This window comes from Bombina bombina, chromosome 4, assembly GCF_027579735.1.
Source record: "Bombina bombina isolate aBomBom1 chromosome 4, aBomBom1.pri, whole genome shotgun sequence".
NCBI classification, from domain to species: domain Eukaryota; kingdom Metazoa; phylum Chordata; class Amphibia; order Anura; family Bombinatoridae; genus Bombina; species Bombina bombina.
The window spans coordinates 31,386,652-31,414,205 of NC_069502.1; the positions used below are offsets into that span (position 1 = coordinate 31,386,652).

The 27,554-nt window shown below is 42.5% G+C and overlaps 1 protein-coding gene across 3 annotated transcripts in view; it reads left to right on the forward strand.

Moving 5' to 3' along the window:
• Positions 1-27,554, forward strand: part of CAD (carbamoyl-phosphate synthetase 2, aspartate transcarbamylase, and dihydroorotase) — a 290,191-nt gene that overhangs the window by 251,865 nt on the left and 10,772 nt on the right. For all 3 annotated transcript variants that reach the window (XM_053709445.1, XM_053709446.1, XM_053709447.1), the window contains one exon: positions 19,118-19,212. In XM_053709445.1, the coding sequence (XP_053565420.1) occupies positions 19,118-19,212 (95 nt within the window). The remainder of the gene's footprint in view (positions 1-19,117; positions 19,213-27,554) is intronic.

The following is a 27,554-nucleotide window of genomic DNA, read 5'->3' on the forward strand; positions in this document are numbered from 1 at the left end:
TTATTGTGTATATGTAGAGTGAAGAACAAACCTGCTCAACGGAGCGCCCCTGGGGTAAATTATAAATAAATAGCTCTTGAGAAATGTGTAATAGGCACTATAAGGAGAGAGGGTGTAGAATTAGTCTTCAAAATGAGAAACAATATCTTCTATAGTAGGTTTCAGGCGGCAACCATTGTTCCCTGTGCGTCTGCACACGCACCCACAATGAATAAAAGTCCAGAGAGAGAACATAAAGATAGCGCTCCAAGCCCAAAAAATGTTAAAAGTTCAGCTTTATTCCAATTTTAGTTAAAAACGTACAAAAATGTATAAAAAGTGGTCAGCACAATAGTGCAAAATACAAGTAAGAGAACAAGTGCAAAAAACAGCAAACTTTTCGTGCTCCACGCACTTGATCACTGCTAATTGATGCACCTGTTCTGTTCTCCTTTTATTCTCACAGTTCTTAAAGTGACATTACATATAGAAAAAACTTGTAAATTGCTGTTTTTAGTAAGGGAGCCTATGACAAGAAACCTTATTTCTATATTCATTAAATCACATACAATAAAGATACATGACAATTTGTATAGATTAATGTGATTTTATCCAAGAAAAAATAAAACACATGAACCCATGATAAGAGGATATTAAGGAAAAAACATATATATTCTTGTATACATGAAGTATATACTTCATATTATGTACTTAAAGCAGAAGAATAGCTTAATTGTGGACGGATATTATTATATATTGTTTAAGTCTCATCTACACTCAGTTGTTTATTTAAAGGGGAAAGAAAAATCTTCAAAATGAGCCTATGACAAGAGACATGCCTAAAAATTGTGTAAACCCTTTATTCTGTTTAAACATTTTGCAATAAAATTCTTTATAGGATATATATTTGGCGAACAGATCTAAATCCATGGGGATGGGTAGTCTGTAGATTGAACATCCACATGACTTCCCTTTTATCAAGTGACATCTCTCTATCACCACCTCTTCTCCAGCGGGGAACAAAATCAATTCCCTGTATGGTGAGAGCTGTTGTGTCTGCATTGTGTAATGCTTTAAAATGTCTTGATACCGGTTTATCTGAATGCTCATCCTCTATTGAGCGTAGGTGCTCCAAAAATCTCTCTTTTAGGGGTCTTTTGGTCTTCCCTGTATATTGTTCATAACAAATCTTACATGTAAGAAGGTAGACCACGTGAGTAGTTGAACAATTAATGTAATGATGTATTTTATAAGTTTTTGTAAGTGACAGTAGATTTAAATTCCTCACCTTCTTTAACACAATCACAGGTAGTACAAATCGGGCGCCTACACTTGAAGAAGCCTTTTCTTTGTTTTAACCAGCATGCTGTTTTTTTAGATTTTACATCTGAGGGAGAGAGAAAATTACCCAATGTCTTACCACGTTTTGAGATAAAATCACAGCCCTCCTTCAAGATCTTTCAGAATGGGATCAGAGTAAAGGATGGGTATGGAGTCTCTAACAATGTTACACACCTTAAGTAAAGTAAAGAGTAAAGGAAGATGCTAAGGGACAAAAAGGATTATGATCACAAACAGGTGTATTGCTGGAGCCAAGATGATCAGGCTAAACCAAGATATAACAGAAATAAGAATAATAATTCTAACAAAAAGGGAAAAGCGGTTACATTTGCGGATACAGACAGAGTATGAGTATGACTCTTCAGAAGGTGAAGTAGGGGAAGAATCATATGCGCTCTCTTTGGAGATAGCCTAGACCAGAAGCATCTGATAACTCAGTCTCAAAAACCGAGACTCGCCAGACTGTACCCACTACAAGAAAAAAACCCACCGAGGCAGAAGAGGGAAAAGGAGAAAGAGGAACCAACCCAACCAGAAAAGGAGAAAAAAACGAGACCTACAGAACTTATCCCACACGTTCCCAGAATGCTCAGAAAAAATATGCCTAAATAATGATGTCATTAATTTGTCTAGTAAAAACCTTAATGCAATTGAGATACAAGTTCTCTCCAAAGGTTTGAATTTTGTCCCTGATAATCATTTTAACATTTTTGAAACCATACTTGATATTAATTGGTTTGTACGCAAGCTCACTCTGCGCAAACACTATTATGGTTCAGATGAAGATCAGGGACAAAATGAAGCTGTGGCTGGTATAGGTGATGATTGTGAACCAGAGGCGTTAAGTGAATTTTCTGATCTCTGTAGTTTAATTGATCTTAAACGGTTACAAAAGGACTGTGATAGAAATTTGGAAGATCTAGTACAAGAAAAAGATATTTCTCTAGGCCATATCAGGAATAAAAGTTACTTTTATCCAATCCATACTAGGCCTAAGGTTTTAGATATTTTTCAAAAATCAATTGAGGATAAACTTAGAGAATTACATAACTCACAAAAACATAACAGATTTCAGCCTAACTTTACACAAAGAGAGAGAAACAGTAAATGCACTGGCTTCTGAAGATACTCTTGTCATCAGGCAGTCAGATAAAGGCGGTCACGTGGTAGTTCTCAATAAAGAGGACTATGTTGCCGAATCCTTGAGACAGCTGAATGATAGAGAGGTATATACAAAATTGGATGATAATCCAATAGTGAAGTACAGGAATGAACTGACTAATTTGGTGTTGTATGCTAAGCACAATAACATTATAAATAAAACGATTCAAGGAAAGATCATTCCAGAGTTGCCCGTCATTCCTGTTTTTCACTATCTCCCTAAAACTCATAAAAATCTATTGAATCCGCAGGGTAGACCCATCATAGCGGGCATAGATTCTCTGAATGAGCCCATGTCAGAGTTAATTGATTCATTTTTACAGCCTTTGGTTAGGGACTTACCGAGCTATATACAGGACACCACGGCCCTTTTGAATAAAATCCAAAATGTAGAATGGAAACCCTCATACAGGTTTATCTCAGCAGATGTTTCTTCACTATATACTACTATACAGCACGAGAAAGGAATTAAAGCAATTGAATATTTTTTGGAACAGAACACTAAATTTACATCTCCTACCAAGATCTTTATACTAAGGGCAATAGAATATCTGCTAAGTCACAATTTTTTCCTGTTTCAGAATAGTTTCTATCTCCAGAGACGTGGGACGGCCATGGGGGCGAAATTCGCCCCCTCATATCCCAACCTGTACATGGGTTGGTGGGAGCTGTCCCACGTCTTTGGAGATAGAAACCCTTTCAGAGCTAAGATAATTCAATTCTACAGGTATATTGACGATCTGCTTTTTGTGTTTGAGGGGGACCAGGAGGAGGCAGAAGAGTTTTGCAGATATCTCAATGACAATAACTGTGATTTAAGATTTAGCAGTGAGCAGAGCAGCACACATATACATTTTCTTGACATCACATTAACAAGAACAAACAAACACACCATTGAGACTATTATCTACAGGAAGCTGGGAACACTATTCTCAAATTTAACTCGTGTCATCCAAGACATGGTGTTAAGGGCATCCCTAAAGGAGCGTATACAAGAATCAAAAGGAATTGTACTAATGAGGATGAGTAGCAGATCAAATCACAAGAAGCAACAAGGAGATTTATTGATAGGGGCTACAGTGAGAAAATCCTAATGGAGGCAAAAAGTAGTGTGGATTTAATACCTAGACAATATTTACTTAAATATAAAAGTAAGCAGAGAAAAACATCATAATAAAAAGATCAAATTCATTACAACGTATAGTCTAGAGTATAATAAGGTGTGTAACATTGTTAGAGACTCCATACCCATCCTTTACTCTGATCCCATTCTGAAAGATCTTGAAGGAGCGTTGTAATTTTATCTCAATACGTGGTAAGACATTGGGTAATTTTCTCTCTCCCTCAGATGTAAAATCTAAAAAAACAGCATGCTGGTTAAAACAAAGAAAAGGCTTCTTCAAGTGTAGGCGCCCGATTTGTACTACCTGTGATTGTGTTAAAGAAGGTGAGGAATTTAAATCTACTGTCACTTACAAAAACTTATAAAATATATCATTACATTAATTGTTCAACTACTCACGTGGTCTACCTTCTTACATGTAAGATTTGTTATCAACAATATACAGGGAAGACCAAAATACCCCTAAAAGAGAGATTTTTGGAGCACCTACGCTCGATAGAGGATGAGCATTCAGATACACCGGTATCAAGACATTTTAAAGCATTACACAATGCAGACACAACAGCTCTCACCATACAGGGAATTGATTTTGTTCCCCGCTGGAGAAGAGGTGGTGATAGAGAGATGTCACTTGATAAAAGGGAAGTCATGTGGATGTTCAATCTACAGACTACCCATCCCCATGGATTTAGATCTGTTCGCCAAATAATATATATCCTATAAAGAATTTTATTGCAAAATGTTTAAACAGAATAAAGGGTTTACACAATTTTTAGGCATGTCTCTTGTCATAGGCTCATTTTGAAGATTTTTCTTTCCCCTTTAAATAAACAACTGAGTGTAGATGAGACTTAAACAATATATAATAATATCCGTCCACAATTAAGCTATTCTTCTGCTTTAAGTGCATAATAAGTATATACTGCATGTATACAAGAATATATATGTTTTTTCCTTAATATCCTCTTATCATGGGTTCATATGTGTTATTTTTTTCTTGTTGGATATAATCACATTAATCTATAAAAAATTTCATGTATCTTTATTGTATGTGATTTAATGAATATAGAAATAAGGTTTCTTGTCATAGGCTCCCTTACTAAAAACAGCAATTTACAAGTTTTTTCTATATGTAATGTCACTTTAAGAACTGTGAGAATAAAAGGAGAACAGAACAGGTGCATCAATTAGCAGTGATCAAGTGCGTGGAGCACGAAACGTTAGCTGTTTTTTGCACTTGTTCTCTTACTTGTATTTTGCACTATTGTGCTGACCACTTTTTATACATTTTTGTACGTTTTTAACTAAAATTGGAATAAAGTTGAACTTTTAACATATTTTTTTGGGCTTGGAGCGCTATCTTTATGTTCTCTCTCTGGACTTTTATATAAATATGTAGTTTAGCCGGTAATATTTATTGTGTATATATAAATATGTAGTTTAGCCGGTAGTATTTATTGTGTATATATAATATGTAGTTTAGCCGGTAATATTTATTGTGTGTATATATAAATATGTAGTTTAGCCGGTAATATTTATTGTGTGTATATAAATATGTAGTTTAGCCGGTAGTATTTATTGTGTGTATATATAAATATGTAGTTTAGCCGGTAATATTTATTGTGTATATATAAATATGTAGTTTAGCCGGTAGTATTTATTGTGTGTATATAAATATGTAGTTTAGCCGGTAATATTTATTGTGTGTATATAAATATGTAGTTTAGCCGGTAATATTTATTGTGTATATATAAATATGTAGTTTAGCCGGTAGTATTTATTGTGTATATATAATATGTAGTTTAGCCGGTAATATTTATTGTGTGTATATATAAATATGTAGTTTAGCCGGTAATATTTATTGTGTGTGTATATAAATATGTAGTTTAGCCGGTAGTATTTATTGTGTATATATAAATATGTAGTTTAGCCGGTAATATTTATTGTGTGTGTATATAAATATGTAGTTTAGCCGGTAATATTTGTGTATATATATATAAATATGTAGTTTAGCCGGTAATATTTATTGTATATATATAAATATGTAGTTAAGCCGGTAGTATTTATTTTGTGTATATAAATATGTAGTTTAGCCGGTAATATTTATTGTGTGTACATAAATATGTAGTTTAGCCGGTAATATTTATTGTGTATATATAAATATGTAGTTTAGCCGGTAATATTTATTGTGTATATATAAATATGTAGTTTAGCTGGTAATATTTATTGTGTGTATATATAAATATGTAGTTTAGCCATTTATTGTGTGTATATAAATATGTAGTTTAGCCGGTAGTATTTATTGTGTATATATAAATATGTAGTTTAGCCAGTAATATTTATTGTGTGTGTATATAAATATGTAGTTTAGCCGGTAATATTTATTGTGTGTGTATATAAATATGTAGTTAACTGGTAATATTTGTGTGTATATATAAATATGTAGTTTAGCCGGTAATATTTGTGTGTGTATATAAATATGTAGTTTAGCCGGTAATATTTATTGTGTGTATATATAAATATGTAGTTTAGCCGGTAATATTTATTGTGTGTATATATAAATATGTAGTTTAGCCGGTAATATTTATTGTGTGTGTATATAAATATGTAGTTTAGCCGGTAATATTTATTGTGTGTGTATATAAATATGTAGTTTAGCTGGTAATATTTGTGTGTGTATATAAATATGTAGTTTAGCCGGTAATATTTGTGTGTGTATATAAATATGTAGTTTAGCCGGTAATATTTATTGTGTGTGTATATAAATATGTAGTTTAGCCGGTAATATTTATTGTGTATATAAATATGTAGTTTAGCCGGTAATATTTATTGTGTGTATATAAATATGTAGTTTAGCCGGTAATATTTATTGTGTGTATATAAATATGTAGTTTAGCCGGTAATATTTATTGTGTGTATATAAATATGTAGTTTAGCCGGTAATATTTATTGTGTGTATATAAATATGTAGTTTAGCCGGTAATATTTATTGTGTGTATATAAATATGTAGTTTAGCCGGTAATATTTATTGTGTGTATATAAATATGTAGTTTAGCCGGTAATATTTATTGTGTGTATATAAATATGTAGTTTAGCCGGTAATATTTATTGTGTGTATATAAATATGTAGTTTAGCCGGTAATATTTATTGTGTGTGTATATATAAATATGTGGTCTGGCTCTGATGAGGAGGCTAAGAGTTTTGTATCTATACTAAATGACAACAACATAGGCTTAAAATTCACTTTTGAATTTAACAAAGTCAGTATAAATTACTTAGATGTCACTCTGGTTGGTATTAGCGATAATATCGTTGATACTAAAGTATATAGGAAACCAATCACTGGGAATACTCTCCTCCATGCTAGAAGTAATCATCCGAAAATAGTCTTCAATTCTGTCCTTAAAGGACAATTCATCAGACTCCGGAGAAACTGTACAACAGATGAAGACTATGAGAGACAATCTCTCGAGCTGGAGGAGAGGTTCTGTGAGAGAGGATACATAAGAGTGGTTGTTAGCCAACACAGACTAAATATTGGGGCTAAACCCAGAGTTACCTATCTTGATAATAAAAATAAAAAAGATGGGGAAAGCACATTTGATGGAGTTTCCTTCATTACCCAGTACAGTAACCAATTCCATCAAATTTGCAATATTATTAGAAAACACTTTAATATTCTTAAAGCGGATGATGGATTGACGGATATTGTCACAAAAGGGTGCAGATGTGCTTTTAGATGTGGGACCAGTCTAAGCAACTTGCTTGCCCCCACACAACTTAAGGATCCGAACAATGAAGTTTCATCTTGGTTGAGTTTTAAAGGAACTTATAAATGTAATTTTGCACAGTGCATTGCCTGTGAATTTTTACAACAGGGAGAAGGCTTTAGGAGCGCCAGTACTGGTGAAAATTTTAGAAACTCTCTTTGCTTAAACTGCAGAACCAAGTTCGCAGTTTATTTATTAACTTGCACAGAGTGTGCAACACAGTACACAGGGCTCACAACGAGGGAGACAAGAGAGAGGATCAGGGAACATGTCTCTAATATCAAAACTGGCAAATTGACCACTCCTCTGGTTCAGCATTTCAAGATACATCATAATAAAAGTCCCAGGACACTTAGATGGACCATTATTGAGCAGGTTAAGTTAAACAAGAGAGGTGGGGATAAGGAAAGATTGCTGGCAAAGAGAGAGGTATTTTGGATACACAGACTCAGAACCAGAGTCCCGGAAGGTCTAAATTCAGAATTTGACCTAATTAATTTTTGGGAATGATTTTTTGGTTCTGGGTCTGTGTGTCCAATGTTTAAGTCCTGCTTATATACAGGGTCTTTGAACCCTGAACACTATACATTCAAAATGTGTTATATAATTAGCTTTTGTATTATGTGTAAATATATATTTCTTTCATGTAATTAGCAAGAGTCCATGAGCTAGTGACGTATGGGATATACATTCCTACCAGGAGGGGCAAAGTTTTCCCAAACCTTAAAATGCCTATAAATACACCCCTCACCACACCCACAATTCAGTTTTACAAACTTTGCCTCCTATGGAGGTGGTTTAGTAAGTTTGTGCTAGATTCTACGTTGATATGCGCTCCGCAGCAAGTTGGGGCCCGGTTTTCCTCTCAGCGTGCAGTGAATGTCAGAGGGATGTGAGGATTTGAATTCAATGATCTCCTTCTACGGGGTCTATTTCATAGGTTCTCTGTTATCGGTCGTGGAGATTCATCTCTTACCTCCCTTTTCAGATCGACGATATACTCTTATATATATATATACCATTACCTCTGCTGATTTTCGTTTCAGTACTGGTTTGGCTTTCTACAAACATGTAGATGAGTGTCCTGGGGTAAGTAAGTCTTATTTTCTGTGACACTAAGCTATGGTTGGGCACTTTTTTATAAAGTTCTAAATATATGTATTCAAACATTTATTTGCCTTGACTCAGGATGTTCAACATTCCTTTTTTTCAGACAGTCAGTTTCATATTTGGGATAATGCATTTGAACCAATCATTTTTTCTTACCTTAAAAAATTTGACTTTTTTCCCTGTGGGCTGTTAGGCTCGCGGGGGCTGAAAATGCTTCATTTTTTTGACGTTCTTTTGCGCCAAAAATGTCGGCGTTCCGGATGTGGCGTCCTTTTTGGCGCCAAAAGCATTTAGGCGCCAAATAATGTGGGCGTCTTATTTGGCGCTAAAAAAATATGGGCGTCGCTTTTGTCTCCACATTATTTAAGTCTCATTATTTATTGCTTCTGGTTGCTAGAAGCTTGTTCACTGGCATTTTTTTCCCATTCCTGAAACTGTCATTTAAGGAATTTGATTAATTTTGCTTTATATGTTGTTTTTTCTTTTACATATTGCAAGATGTTCCACGTTGCAACTGAGTCAGAAGATACTTCAGGAAAATTACTGCCCGGTGCTGGAGCTACCAAGCTAAGTGTATCTGCTATAAATTTTTGGTATCTGTTTCTCCAGCTGTTGTTTGTATTGCATGTCATGACAAACTTATTAATGCAGATAAAATTTCCTTTAGTACTGTTACATTACCTGTTGCTGTTCCGTCAACATCTAATTTTCAGAGTGTTCCTGATAACATAAGATATTTTATTTTTTAAATCCATTAAGAAGGCTATGTCTGTTATTTCTCCTTCTAGTTTACATAAAAGTCTTTTAAAACTTCTCTTTTTTCAGATGAATTTTTAAATGAACATCATCATTCTGATACTGATAATGGTTCTTCTGGTTCAGAGGTTTCTGTCTCAGAGGTTGATGCTGATAAATCTTTGTATTTGTTCAAGATGGAATTTATTCGTTCTTTATTTTAAGAAGTATTAATTGCATTAGAAATAGAGGATTCTGGTCCTCTTGATACTAAATCTAAACGTTTAAATAAGGTTTTTAAATCTCCTGTAGTTATTCCAGAAGTGTTTATTCTCCCTGATGCTATTTCTGAAGTAATTTCCAGGGAATGGAATAATTTGGGTAATTCTTTTACTCCTTCTAAACGTTTAAGCAATTATATCCTGTGCCATCTGACAGATTAGAGTTTTTTGGGACAAAATCCCTAAGGTTATGGGGTTGTCTCTACTCCTGCTAAATGTACTACTATTCCTACGGCAGATAGTACTTCATTTAAGGATCCTTTAGATAGGAAAATTGAATCCTTTCTAAGAAAAGCTTACTTATGTTCAGGTAATCTTCTTAGACCTGCTATATTTTTAGTGGATGTTGCTGCAGCTTCAACTTTTTGGTTAAGAAGCTTTAGCGCAACAAGTCACAGATCATTATTTTATAGCATTATTATTATTCTATAACATGCTAATAATTTTATTGGTGATACCATCTTTTGATGTCATTAGAGTTGATGTCAGGTATATGTCTCTAGCTATTTTAGCTAGAAAAGCTTTATGGATTAAACTTGGAATGCTGATATGTCTTCTAAGTCAACTTTGCTTTCCCTTTCTTTCCAGGGTAATAAATTATTATCTCAACTGTTAGGAGCGGTATCAGTTTGGAAACTATTTCCAGTTTGGAATATATCCAAGCCTTATAGAAACCTATAGCCAGCTCCTAAGTACCCATGTAGGTGCGGCCCTTATTCCAGCTCAGCTGGTATGGGGCAGATTATGTTTTCTTCAAAGAAATTTGGATCAATTCCGTTCTCAATCTCTGGTTTCAGAACATTGTTTCAGAAAGGTACAGAATTGGCTTCAAGTTAAGGCCTCCTGCTAAGAGATTCTTTTCTTTCCCGTGTCCCAGTTAACACAGCAAAGGCTCAGCATTTCTGAAATGTGTTTCAGATCTAGAGTTGGCTGGAGTAATTATGCCAGTTCCAGTTCTGGAACAGGGGCTGGGGTTTTATTTTATCTCTTCATTGTACCAAAGAAGGTCATTTCCTTCAGACCAGTTCCGGATCTATCAATATTGAATCGTTATGTAAGGATACCAACATTCAAGATGGTTACTGTAGGACTATCCTGCCTTTTGTTTAGCAAGGGCATTATATGTCTACAATAGATTTACAGGATGTGTATCTGCATATTCCGATTCATCCAGATCACTTTTAGTGTCTGAGATTCTCTTTTTAGACAAGCATTACCAGTTTTGTGGCTCTACCTTTTGGCCTAGCCTCAGTTCCAAGAATTTTTTTCAAAGGTTCTCGGTGCCCTTCTTTCTGTAATCAGAGAACAGGGTTTTGGTATTTCCTTATTTGGACGATATCTTGGTATTTGCTCAGTCTTCTCATTTTCGAAGAATCTCATACGAATCGACTTGTGTTGTTTCTTCAAGTTCATGGTTGGAGGATCAATTTACCAATCAGTTCATTGATTCCTCAGACAAGGGTAACCTTTTTAGGTTTCTAGATAGATTCAGTGTCTATGACTCTGTCCTTGTCAGACAAGAGAAGTTTAACATTGATATCAGCTTGTCAAAACCTTCAGTCACAATCATTCCCTTTGGTAGCCTTATGCATGGAAATTTTAGGTCTTAGGACTGCCGCATCAGATGCGATCTCCTTTGCTCGTTTTCACATGCGACCTCTTCAGCTCTGTATGCTGAACCAATGGTACAGGGATTACTCAGATATCTCAATTAATATCTTTAAACCGATTATACGACACTCTCTGACATGGTGGACAGATCACCATCGTTTAGTTCAGGGGGCTTCTTTGTTCTTCCGACCTGGACTATGATCTCAACAGATGCAAGTCTTACAGGTTGGGGAGCTGTGTGGGGGTATCTGACAGCACAAGGGGTTTAGGAATCTCAGGAGGTGAGATTTCCGATCAATATTTTGGAACTCCGTGCAATTTTCAGAGCTCTTCAGTCTTGGTCTCTTCTGAAGAGAGAGTTGTTCATTTGTTTTCAGATAGACAATGTCACAACTGTGGCATACATCAATCATCAAGGAGGGACTCACAGTCCTCTGGCTATGAAAGAAGTATCTCGAATTTTGGTTTGGGCGGAATCCAGCTCCTGTCTAATCTCTGCGGTTCATATCCCAGGTATGGACAATTGGAAAGCGGATTATCTCAGTCGCCAAACGTTGCACCTGGGCGAATGGTCTCTTCACCCAGAGGTATTTCCTCAGATTGTTCAAAATGTGGGAACTCCCAGAAATAGATCTGATGGCTTCTCATCTAAACAAGAAACTTCCCTGGTATCTGTCCGGATCCCGGGATCCTCGGGCGGAGGCAGTGGATGCATTATCTCTTCCTTACAAGTGTCATCCTGCCTATATCTTTCCGCCTCTAGTTCTTCTTCCAAGGGTATTTTCCAATATTCTAAAGGAATGCTCGTTTGTCCTGCTGGTAGCTCCAGCATGGTCTCACAGGTTTTGGTATGCGGATCTTGTCCGGATGGCCTCTTGCCAGCTGTGGACTCTTCCGTTAAGACCAGTCTTTCTGTCTCAAGGTTCTTTTTTCCATCAGGATCTCATTACCTTAATTTTAAGGTATGGAGTTTGAACGCTTGATTCTTGGTCAAAGAGGTTTCTCTGACTCTGTGATTGATACTATGTGACAGGCTCGTAAATCTGTATCTAGAGAGATATATTATAGAGTCTGGAAGACTTATATTTCTTAGTGTCTTTCTCATCTTTTTTCTTGGCATTCTTTTTGAATACCGAGACTTTTACAGTTTCTTCAGGATGGTTTAGATAAAGGTTTGTCCGCAAGTTCCTTGAAAGACAAATCTCTGCTCTTTCTGTTCTTTTTCACAGAAGGATTGCTAATCTTCCTGATATTCATTGTTTTGTACAACCTTTGGTTCGTATAAAACCTGTCATTAAGTCAATTTCTCCTCCTTGGAGTTTGAATTTGGTTCTGGGGGCTCTTCAAGCTCCTCCTTTTGAACCCATGCATTCTTTGGTCGTTATATTACTTTCTTGGAAAGTTTTGTTTCTTTGGCTATCTCTTCTGCCAGAAGAGTCTCTGAATTATCTACTCTTTTTTGTGAGTCTCCTTTTCTGATTTTGCATTAGGATAAGGTGGTGCTGCGAACTTCTTTTGAATTTTTTACCTAAGGTTGTGAATTCTAACAACATTAGTAGAGAAATTGTGGTTCCTTCATTATGTCCTAATCCTATGAATTCTAAGGAGAAATCATTGCTTTCTTTGGATGCTGTTAGAGCTTTGTAATATTATGTTGAAGCTACTAAGTCTTTCCGAAAGACTTCTAGTCTATTTGTCATCTTTTCCGGTTCTAGAAAAGGCCAGAAAGCTTCTGCCATTTCTTTGGCATCTTGGTTGAAATCTTTATTTCATCATGCCTATGTTGAGTCGGGTAACACTCCGCCTCAAAGGATTACAGCTCATTCTACTAGGTCAGTTTCTACTTCCTGGGCGTTTAGGAATGAAGCTTCGGTTGATCAGATTTGCAAAGCAGCAACTTGGTCCTCTTTGCATACTTTTACTAAATTCTACCATTTTGATGTGTTTTCTTCTTCTGAAGCAGTTTTTGGTAGAAACGTATTTCAGGCAGTGGGTTCAGTTTGAATCTTCTGCTTATGTTTTTTCATTAACATTTTATTCTGGGTGTGGATTATTTTCAGCAGGAATTGGCTGTCTTTATTTTATCCCTCCCTCTCTAGTGACTCTTGCGTGGAAAGATCCACATCTTGGGTAATCATTATCCCATACGTCACTAGCTCATGGACTCTTGCTAATTACATGAAAGAAAACATAATTTATGTAAGAACTTACCTGATAAATTCATTTCTTTCATATTAGCAAGAGTCCATGAGGCCCACCCTTTTTTGTGGTGGTTTTGATTTTTTTGTATAAAGCACAATTATTCCAATTCCTTATTTTATATGCTTTCGCACTTTTTTCTTATCACCCCACTTCTTGGCTATTCGTTAAACTGAATTGTGGGTGTGGTGAGGGGTGTATTTATAGGCATTTTAAGGTTTGGGAAACTTTGCCCCTCCTGGTAGGAATGTATATCCCATACGTCATTAGCTCATGGACTCTTGCTAATATGAAAGAAATGAATTTATCAGGTAAGTTCTTACATAAATTATGTTATATATATTTCGAGGAATTCTAGGCAAGAGCTTGGCCTATACATATGCCAGTATAAATATAAATATAGATTTAATTGGTTCTATATATATGTAAGGTCTATTGGCACTTAATACATAGTGTTTGCTTTTTGTTTTTATCATTCTTGCAAATGTGACTAACATTGTATCAGTTGATATTTATCCATTGGCGTCTTTTTAAAAAAAAAGGTTATAAGGTTTATTTAAACTTGCATTTCTTTCACTTATTGATTGTTTATGCAATGTAGTTTAGATTTCCTAATTGTGTATGTCACAATAAGCAATGGACAATTGCTATTCCATTATGTCTTATGTGTAAAGAGAGTGGGGGTTAACTTCACTCTAGGTGTGGTTTTAATTATATTTTTAAACCAATCAGGTACCAGGAACAGGTTTATTAGACTCTGTACACCTGAGACTGTAGCTACGATTACGGCTTCATCGCCGAAACATGTCAGCAGACAGTCACTAGAGTGAAGCTACCTCCACTCACTACTATACTTGTATATCCTGTATCCGTGAAGGGAGTGAACATTTTACTTGCAATAAAGAAAAGATAACTTGTATTCACAACTGGCTGTTTGTGCACCTCATTTGAACTTTGATTATCCTTTTATATAAATATGTAGTTTAGCCGGTAGTATTTATTGTGTGTATATAAATATGTAGTTTAGCCGGTAATATTTATTGTGTGTATATAAATATGTAGTTTAGCCGGTAATATTTATTGTGTGTATATATAAATATGTAGTTTAGCCGGTAATATTTATTGTGTGTATATATAAATATGTAGTTTAGCCGGTAATATTTATTGTGTGTATATATAAATATGTAGTTTAGCCGGTAGTATTTGTGTGTATATAAATATGTAGTTTAGCTGGTAATATTTATTGTGTATATATAAATATGTAGTTTAGCCGGTAAAATTTATTGTGTGTATATATAAATATGTAGTTTAGCCGGTAATATTTATTGTGTGTATATATAAATATGTAGTTTAGCTGGTAATATTTATTGTGTATATATAAATATGTAGTTTAGCCGGTAATATTTATTGTGTATATATAAATATGTAGTTTAGCCGGTAATATTTATTGTGTGTATATATAAATATGTAGTTTAGCCGGTAGTATTTATTGTGTGTATATAAATATGTAGTTTAGCCGGTAATATTTATTGTGTGTATATATAAATATGTAGTTTAGCCGGTAATATTTGTGTATATATAAATATGTAGTTTAGCCGGTAATATTTATTGTGTATATATAAATATGTAGTTAAGCCGGTAGTATTTATTGTGTGTGTATATAAATATGTAGTTTAGCCGGTAATATTTATTGTGTGTATATAAATATGTAGTTTAGCCGGTAATATTTATTGTGTGTATATAAATATGTAGTTTAGCCGGTAATATTTATTGTGTGTATATAAATATGTAGTTTAGCCAGTAATATTTATTGTGTGTATATATAAATATGTAGTTTAGCCGGTAATATTTATTGTGTGTATATATAAATATGTAGTTTAGCCGGTAATATTTATTGTGTGTATATATAAATATGTAGTTTAGCCGGTAATATTTATTGTGTGTATATATAAATATGTAGTTTAGCCGGTAATATTTATTGTGTATATATATAAATATGTAGTTTAGCCGGTAGTATTTATTGTGTATATATAAATATGTAGTTTAGCCGGTAATATTTATTGTGTATATATAAATATGTAGTTTAGCCGGTAATATTTGTTGTGTGTATATATAAATATGTAGTTTAGCCGGTAATATTTAATGTGTGTATATATATATAAATATGTAGTTTAGCCGGTAATATTTATTGTGTGTATATAAATATGTAGTTTAGCCGGTAATATTTATTGTGTATATATAAATATGTAGTTTAGCCGGTAATATTTATTGTGTGTATATATAAATATGTAGTTTAGCCGGTAATATTTATTGTGTGTATATATAAATATGTAGTTTAGCCGTTAATATTTATTGTGTATATATAAATATGTAGTTTAGCCGGTAGTATTTATTGTGTATATATAAATATGTAGTTTAGCCAGTAATATTTATTGTGTGTATATAAATATGTAGTTTAGCCGGTAATATTTATTGTGTGTATATAAATATGTAGTTTAGCCGGTAATATTTATTGTGTGTATATAAATATGTAGTTTAGCCAGTAATATTTATTGTGTGTATATATAAATATGTAGTTTAGCCGGTAATATTTATTGTGTGTATATATAAATATGTAGTTTAGCCGGTAATATTTATTGTGTGTATATATAAATATGTAGTTTAGCCGGTAATATTTATTGTGTATATATATATATAAATATGTAGTTTAGCCGGTAGTATTTATTGTGTATATATATATATAAATATGTAGTTTAGCCGGTAGTATTTATTGTGTATATATAAATATGTAGTTTAGCCGGTAATATTTATTGTGTGTATATAAATATGTAGTTTAGCCGGTAATATTTGTTGTGTGTATATATAAATATGTAGTTTAGCCGGTAATATTTAATGTGTGTGTATATATATATATATATATATATATATAAATATGTAGTTTAGCCGGTAATATTTATTGTGTGTATATAAATATGTAGTTTAGCCGGTAATATTTATTGTGTATATATAAATATGTAGTTTAGCCGGTAATATTTATTGTGTATATATAAATATGTAGTTTAGCCGGTAATATTTATTGTGTGTATATATAAATATGTAGTTTAGCCGGTAATATTTATTGTGTGTATATATAAATATGTAGTTTAGCCGGTAATATTTATTGTGTATGTATGTGTGTGTGTGCGTGTATATATATGTATATGTGTATATATATATATATATATATATATATATATATATATATATATATATATATATATATATATATATATATATAGGTAGTAGGGTATGTTTCTGCTTGTTTACATTTCTTTATTATTAAAGTGATATGACACACAAACATTTTCTTTCATGATTCAGATAGAACATGCGATTTGAAATCACTTTCTCATTTACTTCTATTAACAATTTTTCTCGGTATCTTTTGTTGAAAAGCATGGGTGTAATCCAATATGTGTATTAGTTTGTGATTGTTTACAATAGCTAGCAATAGTCCTTTTCTTCTGTGGGTCAGAGAAACCAGTGACCTGATCAAAAAGAAAACAATATACTCATTTGCTATGACTAATGCAGCTTTATTGTGTCAAGTCTCAAACATGAAGGTTATTATAATGCAGGTTCTAAGCTGTGTTTAATGTCCCTTTATTACATTAAAAAGAAAGTAAACAGATAGTTATGCAGTCAGTCTGTATTAGTAAATAAATCTATAAAACTCCTAAGGATGTAGGAAGTGAAACATTTTTATAACCAGGAAATAGACTCTCATTATACTTCCCTAGAGCTAAATCAGAGCCGGCATCTGCAAGGGCTCCATTTATCAATCATTTGGGGAATTCTCCTTTCTGTTCTCCTATCAGTTCTCCACAGCTCTCCTTAGGAGAGGAGCACATGTGCGCCCATATTTCTCATAAAGTTGTTTTTTTCTCCATGGTAGAGCTGGAGAGAACTAATGATAAATTTCTCCAGTCGGATTAGTATCTTCTCCTTATTTATCACTAAAAATAAGCAACTATTCTCCACGTCAATCATATATAAACCAATAGAAATCTTTATACAGCCTTCCTAGTAGCTTTGTTAACGCCCCTCTTCAGCAAACTTTTATATAAGAAAATAGATCTAAATTTCATTGTTTTAGTGCTTCAATTTTAGTGCTTTTTTATATCTTATTTTTATGCCCCAATAGATATAATTTTTGTGCTCTTATATATTTTGGTGCTCCATCATATTTTTTTTTTTTACTCCATCATAAATTATTATTGCACTCCAATAACCATTATTATTGGGCTTTGTTATAGATAATTTTTGCACCTTGTAGAGCCCTTTTTTGTGTGTAACTGCTTCTACAACTGGTAGAGAATAGATTTCTAATGCTGTTCTCCACTGTAGTTATGGAGAACTTTAAGGTAGGAACTTGCAGGAGAACTTTCAGTCCTCCACAGGAGACTATAAATGATAAATTTGTAACTAGGAGAATTATGAGGAGAACTATATGAAATACGACTAAAAAGATTGAATTTAACCCTTTTTTTGGAGAACATGTTCTCCAAGGAGAGTTAGAACAGAGTAGGAGAATTTTACAGTCGAACTTGCCCAATTTTAGGAGTATTTTTGAATGATAAATAGGAGAATTATTTCTCATGAGAACTTTTAGGAGAAAATATAGGAGAATTGGAATGATAAATAGTGCCCTTGGCGTCTCTAGGTTACCACAATGCCTCAGTATAAATGTTTGTTCCAGGAGCACATAGTGTTGTGACATCACCTTACACTTCGTATTAATCTCACATTCATTGTCCCAGCACACACACGATAATCCTCGTTAATGGCTTAAAGGCAACATCCTCATTTAACTGGAGCCACCCCTGACTACCTCTGGATATCTGAGCTATTTACTTGTCGAATGCTGACTTTGTCTCTGGTGATTTGGTCCCCATCCTACCTAATAAAGCATTATTTCCTCTGCACCCATTTAGTGCCGTCCCCCCTCTGTCCCATATCTGCGATCTGCAATGATCATGCTGGGCACAAAGCTGTCCCACAGGTTGTATGAAAGTGCACAAAGCGCTGGTCCCTGCCATCTCCTATCACAGACGCCCTTCGTGCACTTATCACCCTGATGCTGTATTGCTCCTGGTATATAGCTAGACAAATAATAGAATGTACACACTTCATTAAAATGTTTGCATTACTGACCATAGCATTCTGTGTATTTAACCGCCATGAAGGGTAAAACATAAAGGTAAAGTCCCACTTGTACCTGCAAACATGGCAGGTCCTTGGCAGGACACAATCAGCAGTCACGAGACCACCGGTCTGTTCTGCTCCGTAGCTGCCATGCTTATTGCTCCAGAGAGGGACTTTGGATGTGCTTTTTATTTTGATATTTGATGCTTTCTTTATTTACTCCTGGAAGAACTATGATGGGGCTGTATGCTACAAAAGCTGATCACTCAGCCAATCAATACGGATCCTGGAATACATAGCCCCTTTCTAAAGCCCTTATTTTTATATTTCTTTCCTGCAGTATTTTGGTCTAGTCCCATGTAAAAAAAAAAAAGTTAGTCCAGCCCAGAAATACCACAAGCCCCTCTGAACTAGAGAAGAGACACGGCAACCTTAAATATATATCTGACAGCAAAAGGAAGAGGGTTTGCAATTTAAAATGCTTGCTTGATGTTTCTCCAAGATCTGGCATATATTTAATCTGTTAGTCAAGATGAATTTCCAGCTTCATGTGCTGTTACCACAATGTTGTAGAAATGGATATAAGCGTAAATAAATAAATCCATCTTTTGTCCCTCCCAGTGCTTCGGTCAGTTCATCCTCACGCCACACATCATGACCAGAGCCAAGAAGAAAATGGTGGTGATGCATCCAATGCCCCGCATTAATGAGATCAGGTTAGTCTCTGGCATGTGAAATGTCTGTGTGTCTTCTGCCTTTTCTTATAGTACAGTTACATCTGTTTCATTGTGCCGGGTTTATGCAAGGAGTGTATCCCTAGCACTTCTCTCTCATCAGCTTACTCAATGTGTCATCAGGTTTTATAGAGTGTCGGCAGCACCCCCCTGACCCCTCCCTCTTGTACACTCAGTGCCCCTCCCTCTTGTACACTCGGTGCCCCTGCCCCTCCCTCTTGAACACTCGGTGCCCCTCCCTCTTGAACACTCGGTGCCCCTCCCTCTTGAACACTCGGTGCCCCTCCCTCTTGTACACTCGGTGCCCCTCCCTCTTGTACACTCGGTGCCCCTCCCTCTTGTACACTCGGTGCCCCCTCCCTCTTGTACACTCGGTGCCCCTCCCTCTTGTACACTCGGTGCCCCTCCCTCTTGTACACTCGGTGCCCCTCCCTCTTGTACACTCGGTGCCCCTCCCTCTTGTACACTCGGTGCCCCTCCCTCTTGTACACTCGGTGCCCCTCCCTCTTGTACACTCGCTGCCCCTCCCTCTTGTACACTCGCTGCCCCTCCCTCTTGTACACTCGCTGCCCCTCCCTCTTGTACACTCGCTGCCCCTCCCCTGACCCTCCCTCTTGTACACTCGCTGCCCCTCCCCTGACCCTCCCTCTTGTACACTCGCTGCCCCTCCCCTGACCCTCCCTCTTGTACACTCGCTGCCTCTCCCCTGACCCTCCCTCTTGTACACTCGGTGCCTCTCCCCTGACCCTCCCTCTTGTACACTCGGTGCCCCTCCCCTGACCCTCCCTCTTGTACACTCGGTGACCCTCCCTCTTGTACACTCGGTGACCCTCCCTCTTGTACACTCGGTGACCCTCCCTCTTGTACACTCGGTGACCCTCCCTCTTGTACACTCGGTGCCCCTCCCTCTTGTACACTCGGTGCCCCTCCCTCTTGTACACTCGGTGCCCCTCCCTCTTGTACACTCGGTGCCCCTCCCCTGACCCTCCCTCTTGTACACTCGGTGCCCCTCCCCTGACCCTCCCTCTTGTACACTCGGTGCCCCTCCCCTGACCCTCCCTCTTGTACACTCGGTGCCCCTCCCCTGACCCTCCCTCTTGTACACTCGGTGCCCCTCCCCTGACCCTCCCTCTTGTACACTCGCTGCCCCTCCCCTGACCCTCCCTCTTGTACACTCGCTGCCCCTCCCCTGACCCTCCCTCTTGTACACTCGCTGCCCCTCCCCTGACCCTCCCTCTTGTACACTCGGTGCCTCTCCCCTGACCCTCCCTCTTGTACACTCGGTGACCCTCCCCTGACCCTCCCTCTTGTACACTCGGTGACCCTCCCTCTTGTACACTCGGTGACCCTCCCTCTTGTACACTCGGTGACCCTCCCTCTTGTACACTCGGTGACCCTCCCTCTTGTACACTCGGTGACCCTCCCTCTTGTACACTCGGTGACCCTCCCTCTTGTACACTCGGTGCCCCTCCCTCTTGTACACTCGGTGCCCTTCCCCTGCCCCTCCCTCTTGTACATTCGGTGCACCAGCACCTCCCCTTACACACTCGGTGCCCCTCCCCTGACCCTCCCTCTTGTACACTCGGTGCCCCTCCCTCTTGTACACTCGGTGCCCCTCCCTCTTGTACACTCGGTGCCCCTCCCTCTTGTACACTCGGTGCCCTTCCCCTGCCCCTCCCTCTTGTACACTCTGTGCCCCTCCCTCTTGTACACTCTGTGCCCCTCCCTCTTGTACACTCGGTGCCCCTCCCTCTTGTACACTCGGTGCCCCTCCCTCTTGTACACTCGGTGCCCCTCCCTCTTGTACACTCTGTGCCCCTCCCTCTTGTACACTCGGTGCCCCTCCCTCTTGTACACTCGGTGCCCCTCCCTCTTGTACACTCGGTGCCCCTCCCTCTTGTACACTCGGTGCCCCTCCCTCTTGTACACTCGCTGCCCCTCCCTCTTGTACACTCGCTGCCCCTCCCTCTTGTACACTCGCTGCCCCTCCCTCTTGTACACTCGCTGCCCCTCCCCTGACCCTCCCTCTTGTACACTCGCTGCCCCTCCCCTGACTCTCCCTCTTGTACACTCGGTGCCTCTCCCCTAACCCTCCCTCTTGTACACTCGGTGACCCTCCCTCTTGTACACTCGGTGACCCTCCCTCTTGTACACTCGGTGACCCTCCCTCTTGTACACTCGGTGACCCTCCCTCTTGTACACTCGGTGCCCTTCCCCTGCCCCTCCCTCTTGTACATTCGGTGCCCCTCCCCTGACCCTCCCTCTTGTACACTCGGTGCCCCTCCCCTGACCCTCCCTCTTGTACACTCGCTGCCCCTCCCCTGACCCTCCCTCTTGTACACTCGGTGCCCCTCCCCTGACCCTCCCTCTTGTACACTCGGTGCCTCTCCCCTGACCCTCCCTCTTGTACACTCGGTGCCCCTCCCCTGACCCTCCCTCTTGTACACTCGGTGACCCTCCCTCTTGTACACTCGGTGCCCCTCCCTCTTGTACACTCGGTGCCCCTCCCTCTTGTACACTCGGTGCCCTTCCCCTGCCCCTCCCTCTTGTACATTCGGTGCTCCAGCACCTCCCCTTACACACTCAGTGCCCCTCCCCTGACCCTCCCTCTTGTACACTCGGTGCACCCTCCCTCTTGTACACTCGGTGCACCCTCCCACGTGTACACTCGGTGCACCCTCCCTCTTGTACACTCGGTGCACCCTCCCTCTTGTACACTCGGTGCACCCTCCCTCTTGTACACTCGGTGCACCCTCCCTCTTGTACACTCGGTGCACCCTCCCTCTTGTACACTCGGTGCCCCTCCCTCTTGTACACTCGGTGCCCCCTCCCTCTTGTACACTCGGTGCCCTTCCCCTGCCCCTCCCTCTTGTACACTCGGTGCACCCCTCCCTCTTGTACACTCGGTGCACCCTCCCTCTTGTACACTCGGTGCACCCTCCCTCTTGTACACTCGCTGCCCCTCCGCTGACCCTCCCTCTTGTACACTCGGTGCACCCTCCCTCTTGTACACTCGGTGCACCCTCCCTCTTGTACACTCGGTGCACCCTCCCTCTTGTACACTCGGTGCACCCTCCCTCTTGTACACTCGGTGCACCCTCCCTCTTGTACACTCGGTGCACCCTCCCTCTTGTACACTCGGTGCACCCTCCCTCTTGTACACTCGGTGCACCCTCCCTCTTGTACACTCGGTGCACCCTCCCTCTTGTACACTCGGTGCACCCTCCCTCTTGTACACTCGGTGCACCCTCCCTCTTGTACACTCGGTGCACCCTCCCTCTTGTACACTCGGTGCACCCTCCCTCTTGTACACTCGGTGCACCCTCCCTCTTGTACACTCGGTGCACCCTCCCTCTTGTACACTCGGTGCACCCTCCCTCTTGTACACTCGGTGCACCCTCCCTCTTGTACACTCGGTGCACCCTCCCTCTTGTACACTCGGTGCACCCTCCCTCTTGTACACTCGGTGCACCCTCCCTCTTGTACACTCGGTGCACCCTCCCTCTTGTACACTCGGTGCACCCTCCCTCTTGTACACTCGGTGCACCCTCCCTCTTGTACACTCGGTGCACCCTCCCTCTTGTACACTCGGTGCACCCTCCCTCTTGTACACTCGGTGACCCTCCCTCTTGTACACTCGGTGACCCTCCCTCTTGTACACTCGGTGCCCTTCCCCTGCCCCTCCCTCTTGTACATTCGGTGCCCCTCCCCTGACCCTCCCTCTTGTACACTCGGTGCCCCTCCCCTGACCCTCCCTCTTGTACACTCGCTGCCCCTCCCCTGACCCTCCCTCTTGTACACTCGCTGCCCCTCCCCTGACCCTCCCTCTTGTACACTCGCTGCCCCTCCCCTGACCCTCCCTCTTGTACACTCGGTGCCTCTCCCCTGACCCTCCCTCTTGTACACTCGGTGCCCCTCCCCTGACCCTCCCTCTTGTACACTCGGTGACCCTCCCTCTTGTACACTCGGTGCCCCTCCCTCTTGTACACTCGGTGCCCCTCCCTCTTGTACACTCGGTGCCCTTCCCCTGCCCTTCCCTCTTGTACATTCGGTGCTCCAGCACCTCCCCTTACACACTCAGTGCCCCTCCCCTGACCCTCCCTCTTGTACACTCGGTGCACCCTCCCTCTTGTACACTCGGTGCACCCTCCCTCTTGTACACTCGGTGCACCCTCCCTCTTGTACACTCGGTGCACCCTCCCTCTTGTACACTCGGTGCACCCTCCCTCTTGTACACTCGGTGCACCCTCCCTCTTGTACACTCGGTGCACCCTCCCTCTTGTACACTCGGTGCACCCTCCCTCTTGTACACTCGGTGCCCCTCCCTCTTGTACACTCGGTGCCCCTCCCTCTTGTACACTCGGTGCCCCTCCCTCTTGTACACTCGGTGCCCTTCCCCTGCCCCTCCCTCTTGTACACTCGGTGCACCCTCCCTCTTGTACACTCGGTGCACCCTCCCTCTTGTACACTCGGTGCACCCTCCCTCTTGTACACTCGGTGCACCCTCCCCTGACCCTCCCTCTTGTACACTCGGTGCACCCTCCCTCTTGTACACTCGGTGCACCCTCCCTCTTGTACACTCGGTGCACCCTCCCTCTTGTACACTCGGTGCACCCTCCCTCTTGTACACTCGGTGCACCCTCCCTCTTGTACACTCGGTGCACCCTCCCTCTTGTACACTCGGTGCACCCTCCCTCTTGTACACTCGGTGCACCCTCCCCTCTTGTACACTCGGTGCACCCTCCCTCTTGTACACTCGGTGCACCCTCCCTCTTGTACACTCGGTGCACCCTCCCTCTTGTACACTCGGTGCACCCTCCCTCTTGTACACTCGGTGCACCCTCCCTCTTGTACACTCGGTGCACCCTCCCTCTTGTACACTCGGTGCACCCTCCCTCTTGTACACTCGGTGCACCCTCCCTCTTGTACACTCGGTGCACCCCCCCCTCTTGTACACTCGGTGCACCCTCCCTCTTGTACACTCGGTGCACCCTCCCTCTTGTACACTCGGTGCACCCTCCCTCTTGTACACTCGGTGCACCCTCCCTCTTGTACACTCGGTGCACCCTCCCTCTTGTACACTCGGTGCACCCTCCCTCTTGTACACTCGGTGCACCCTCCCTCTTGTACACTCGGTGCACCCTCCCTCTTGTACACTCGGTGCACCCTCCCTCTTGTACACTCGGTGCACCCTCCCTCTTGTACACTCGGTGCCCCTCCCTCTTGTACACTCGGTGCCCTTCCCCTGCCCCTCCCTCTTGTACACTCGGTGCCCCTCCCTCTTGTACACTCGGTGCCCCTCCCTCTTGTACACTCGGTGCCCCTCCCGCTTGTACACTCGGTGCCCTTCCCCTGCCCCTCCCTCTTGTACATTCGGTGCCCCTCCCCTGACCCTCCCTCTTGTACACTCGGTGCCCCTCCCCTGACCCTCCCTCTTGTACACTCGGTGCCCCTCCCCTGACCCTCCCTCTTGTACACTCGCTGCCCCTCCCCTGACCCTCCCTCTTGTACACTCGGTGCCCCTCCCCTGACCCTCCCTCTTGTACACTCGGTGCCCCTCCCCTGACCCTCCCTCTTGTACACTCGGTGCCCCTCCCCTGACCCTCCCTCTTGTACACTCGGTGACCCTCCCTCTTGTACACTCGGTGCCCCTCCCTCTTGTACACTCGGTGCACCCTCCCTCTTGTACACTCGGTGCACCCTCCCTCTTGTACACTCGGTGCACCCTCCCTCTTGTACACTCGGTGCACCCTCCCTCTTGTACACTCGGTGCACCCTCCCTCTTGTACACTCGGTGCACCCTCCCTCTTGTACACTCGGTGCCCCTCCCTCTTGTACACTCGGTGCCCTTCCCCTGCCCCTCCCTCTTGTACACTCGGTGCCCCTCCCTCTTGTACACTCGGTGCCCCTCCCTCTTGTACACTCGGTGCCCTTCCCCTGCCCCTCCCTCTTGTACATTCGGTGCCCCTCCCCTGACCCTCCCTCTTGTACACTCGGTGCCCCTCCCCTGACCCTCCCTCTTGTACACTCGGTGCCCCTCCCCTGACCCTCCCTCTTGTACACTCGCTGCCCCTCCCCTGACCCTCCCTCTTGTACACTCGGTGCCCCTCCCCTGACCCTCCCTCTTGTACACTCGGTGCCTCTCCCCTGACCCTCCCTCTTGTACACTCGGTGCCCCTCCCCTGACCCTCCCTCTTGTACACTCGGTGACCCTCCCTCTTGTACACTCGGTGCACCCTCCCTCTTGTACACTCGGTGCCCCTCCCTCTTGTACACTCGGTGCCCTTCCCTCTTGTACACTCGGTGCCCTTCCCCTGCCCCTCCCTCTTGTACATTCGGTGCTCCAGCACCTCCCCTTACACACTCAGTGCCCCTCCCCTGACCCTCCCTCTTGTACACTCGGTGCACCCTCCCTCTTGTACACTCGGTGCACCCTCCCTCTTGTACACTCGGTGCACCCTCCCTCTTGTACACTCGGTGCACCCTCCCTCTTGTACACTCGGTGCACCCTCCCTCTTGTACACTCGGTGCACCCTCCCTCTTGTACACTCGGTGCACCCTCCCTCTTGTACACTCGGTGCCCCTCCCTCTTGTACACTCGGTGCCCTTCCCCTGCCCCTCCCTCTTGTACACTCGGTGCCCCTCCCTCTTGTACACTCGGTGCCCCTCCCTCTTGTACACTCGGTGCCCCTCCCTCTTGTACACTCGGTGCCCTTCCCCTGCCCCTCCCTCTTGTACATTCGGTGCCCCTCCCCTGACCCTCCCTCTTGTACACTCGGTGCCCCTCCCCTGACCCTCCCTCTTGTACACTCGGTGCCCCTCCCCTGACCCTCCCTCTTGTACACTCGCTGCCCCTCCCCTGACCCTCCCTCTTGTACACTCGGTGCCCCTCCCCTGACCCTCCCTCTTGTACACTCGGTGCCTCTCCCCTGACCCTCCCTCTTGTACACTCGGTGCCCCTCCCCTGACCCTCCCTCTTGTACACTCGGTGACCCTCCCTCTTGTACACTCGGTGCCCCTCCCTCTTGTACACTCGGTGCCCCTCCCTCTTGTACACTCGGTGCCCTTCCCCTGCCCCTCCCTCTTGTACATTCGGTGCTCCAGCACCTCCCCTTACACACTCAGTGCCCCTCCCCTGACCCTCCCTCTTGTACACTCGGTGCACCCTCCCTCTTGTACACTCGGTGCACCCTCCCTCTTGTACACTCGGTGCACCCTCCCTCTTGTACACTCGGTGCACCCTCCCTCTTGTACACTCGGTGCACCCTCCCTCTTGTACACTCGGTGCACCCTCCCTCTTGTACACTCGGTGCACCCTCCCTCTTGTACACTCGGTGCACCCTCCCTCTTGTACACTCGGTGCACCCTCCCTCTTGTACACTCGGTGCACCCTCCCTCTTGTACACTCGGTGCACCCTCCCTCTTGTACACTCGGTGCCCCTCCCTCTTGTACACTCGGTGCCCCTCCCTCTTGTACACTCGGTGCCCCTCCCTCTTGTACACTCGGTGCCCCTCCCTCTTGTACACTCGGTGCCCTTCCCCTGCCCCTCCCTCTTGTACACTCGGTGCACCCTCCCTCTTGTACACTCGGTGCACCCTCCCTCTTGTACACTCGGTGCACCCTCCCTCTTGTACACTCGGTGCACCCTCCCCTGACCCTCCCTCTTGTACACTCGGTGCACCCTCCCTCTTGTACACTCGGTGCACCCTCCCTCTTGTACACTCGGTGCACCCTCCCTCTTGTACACTCGGTGCACCCTCCCTCTTGTACACTCGGTGCACCCTCCCTCTTGTACACTCGGTGCACCCTCCCTCTTGTACACTCGGTGCACCCTCCCTCTTGTACACTCGGTGCACCCTCCCTCTTGTACACTCGGTGCACCCTCCCTCTTGTACACTCGGTGCCCCTCCCCTGACCCTCCCTCTTGTACACTCGGTGCACCCTCCCTCTTGTACACTCGGTGCACCCTCCCTCTTGTACACTCGGTGCACCCTCCCTCTTGTACACTCGGTGCACCCTCCCTCTTGTACACTCGGTGCACCCTCCCTCTTGTACACTCGGTGCACCCTCCCTCTTGTACACTCGGTGCACCCTCCCTCTTGTACACTCGGTGCACCCTCCCTCTTGTACACTCGGTGCACCCTCCCTCTTGTACACTCGGTGCACCCTCCCTCTTGTACACTCGGTGCACCCTCCCTCTTGTACACTCGGTGCACCCTCCCTCTTGTACACTCGGTGCACCCTCCCTCTTGTACACTCGGTGCACCCTCCCTCTTGTACACTCGGTGCACCCTCCCTCTTGTACACTCGGTGCACCCTCCCT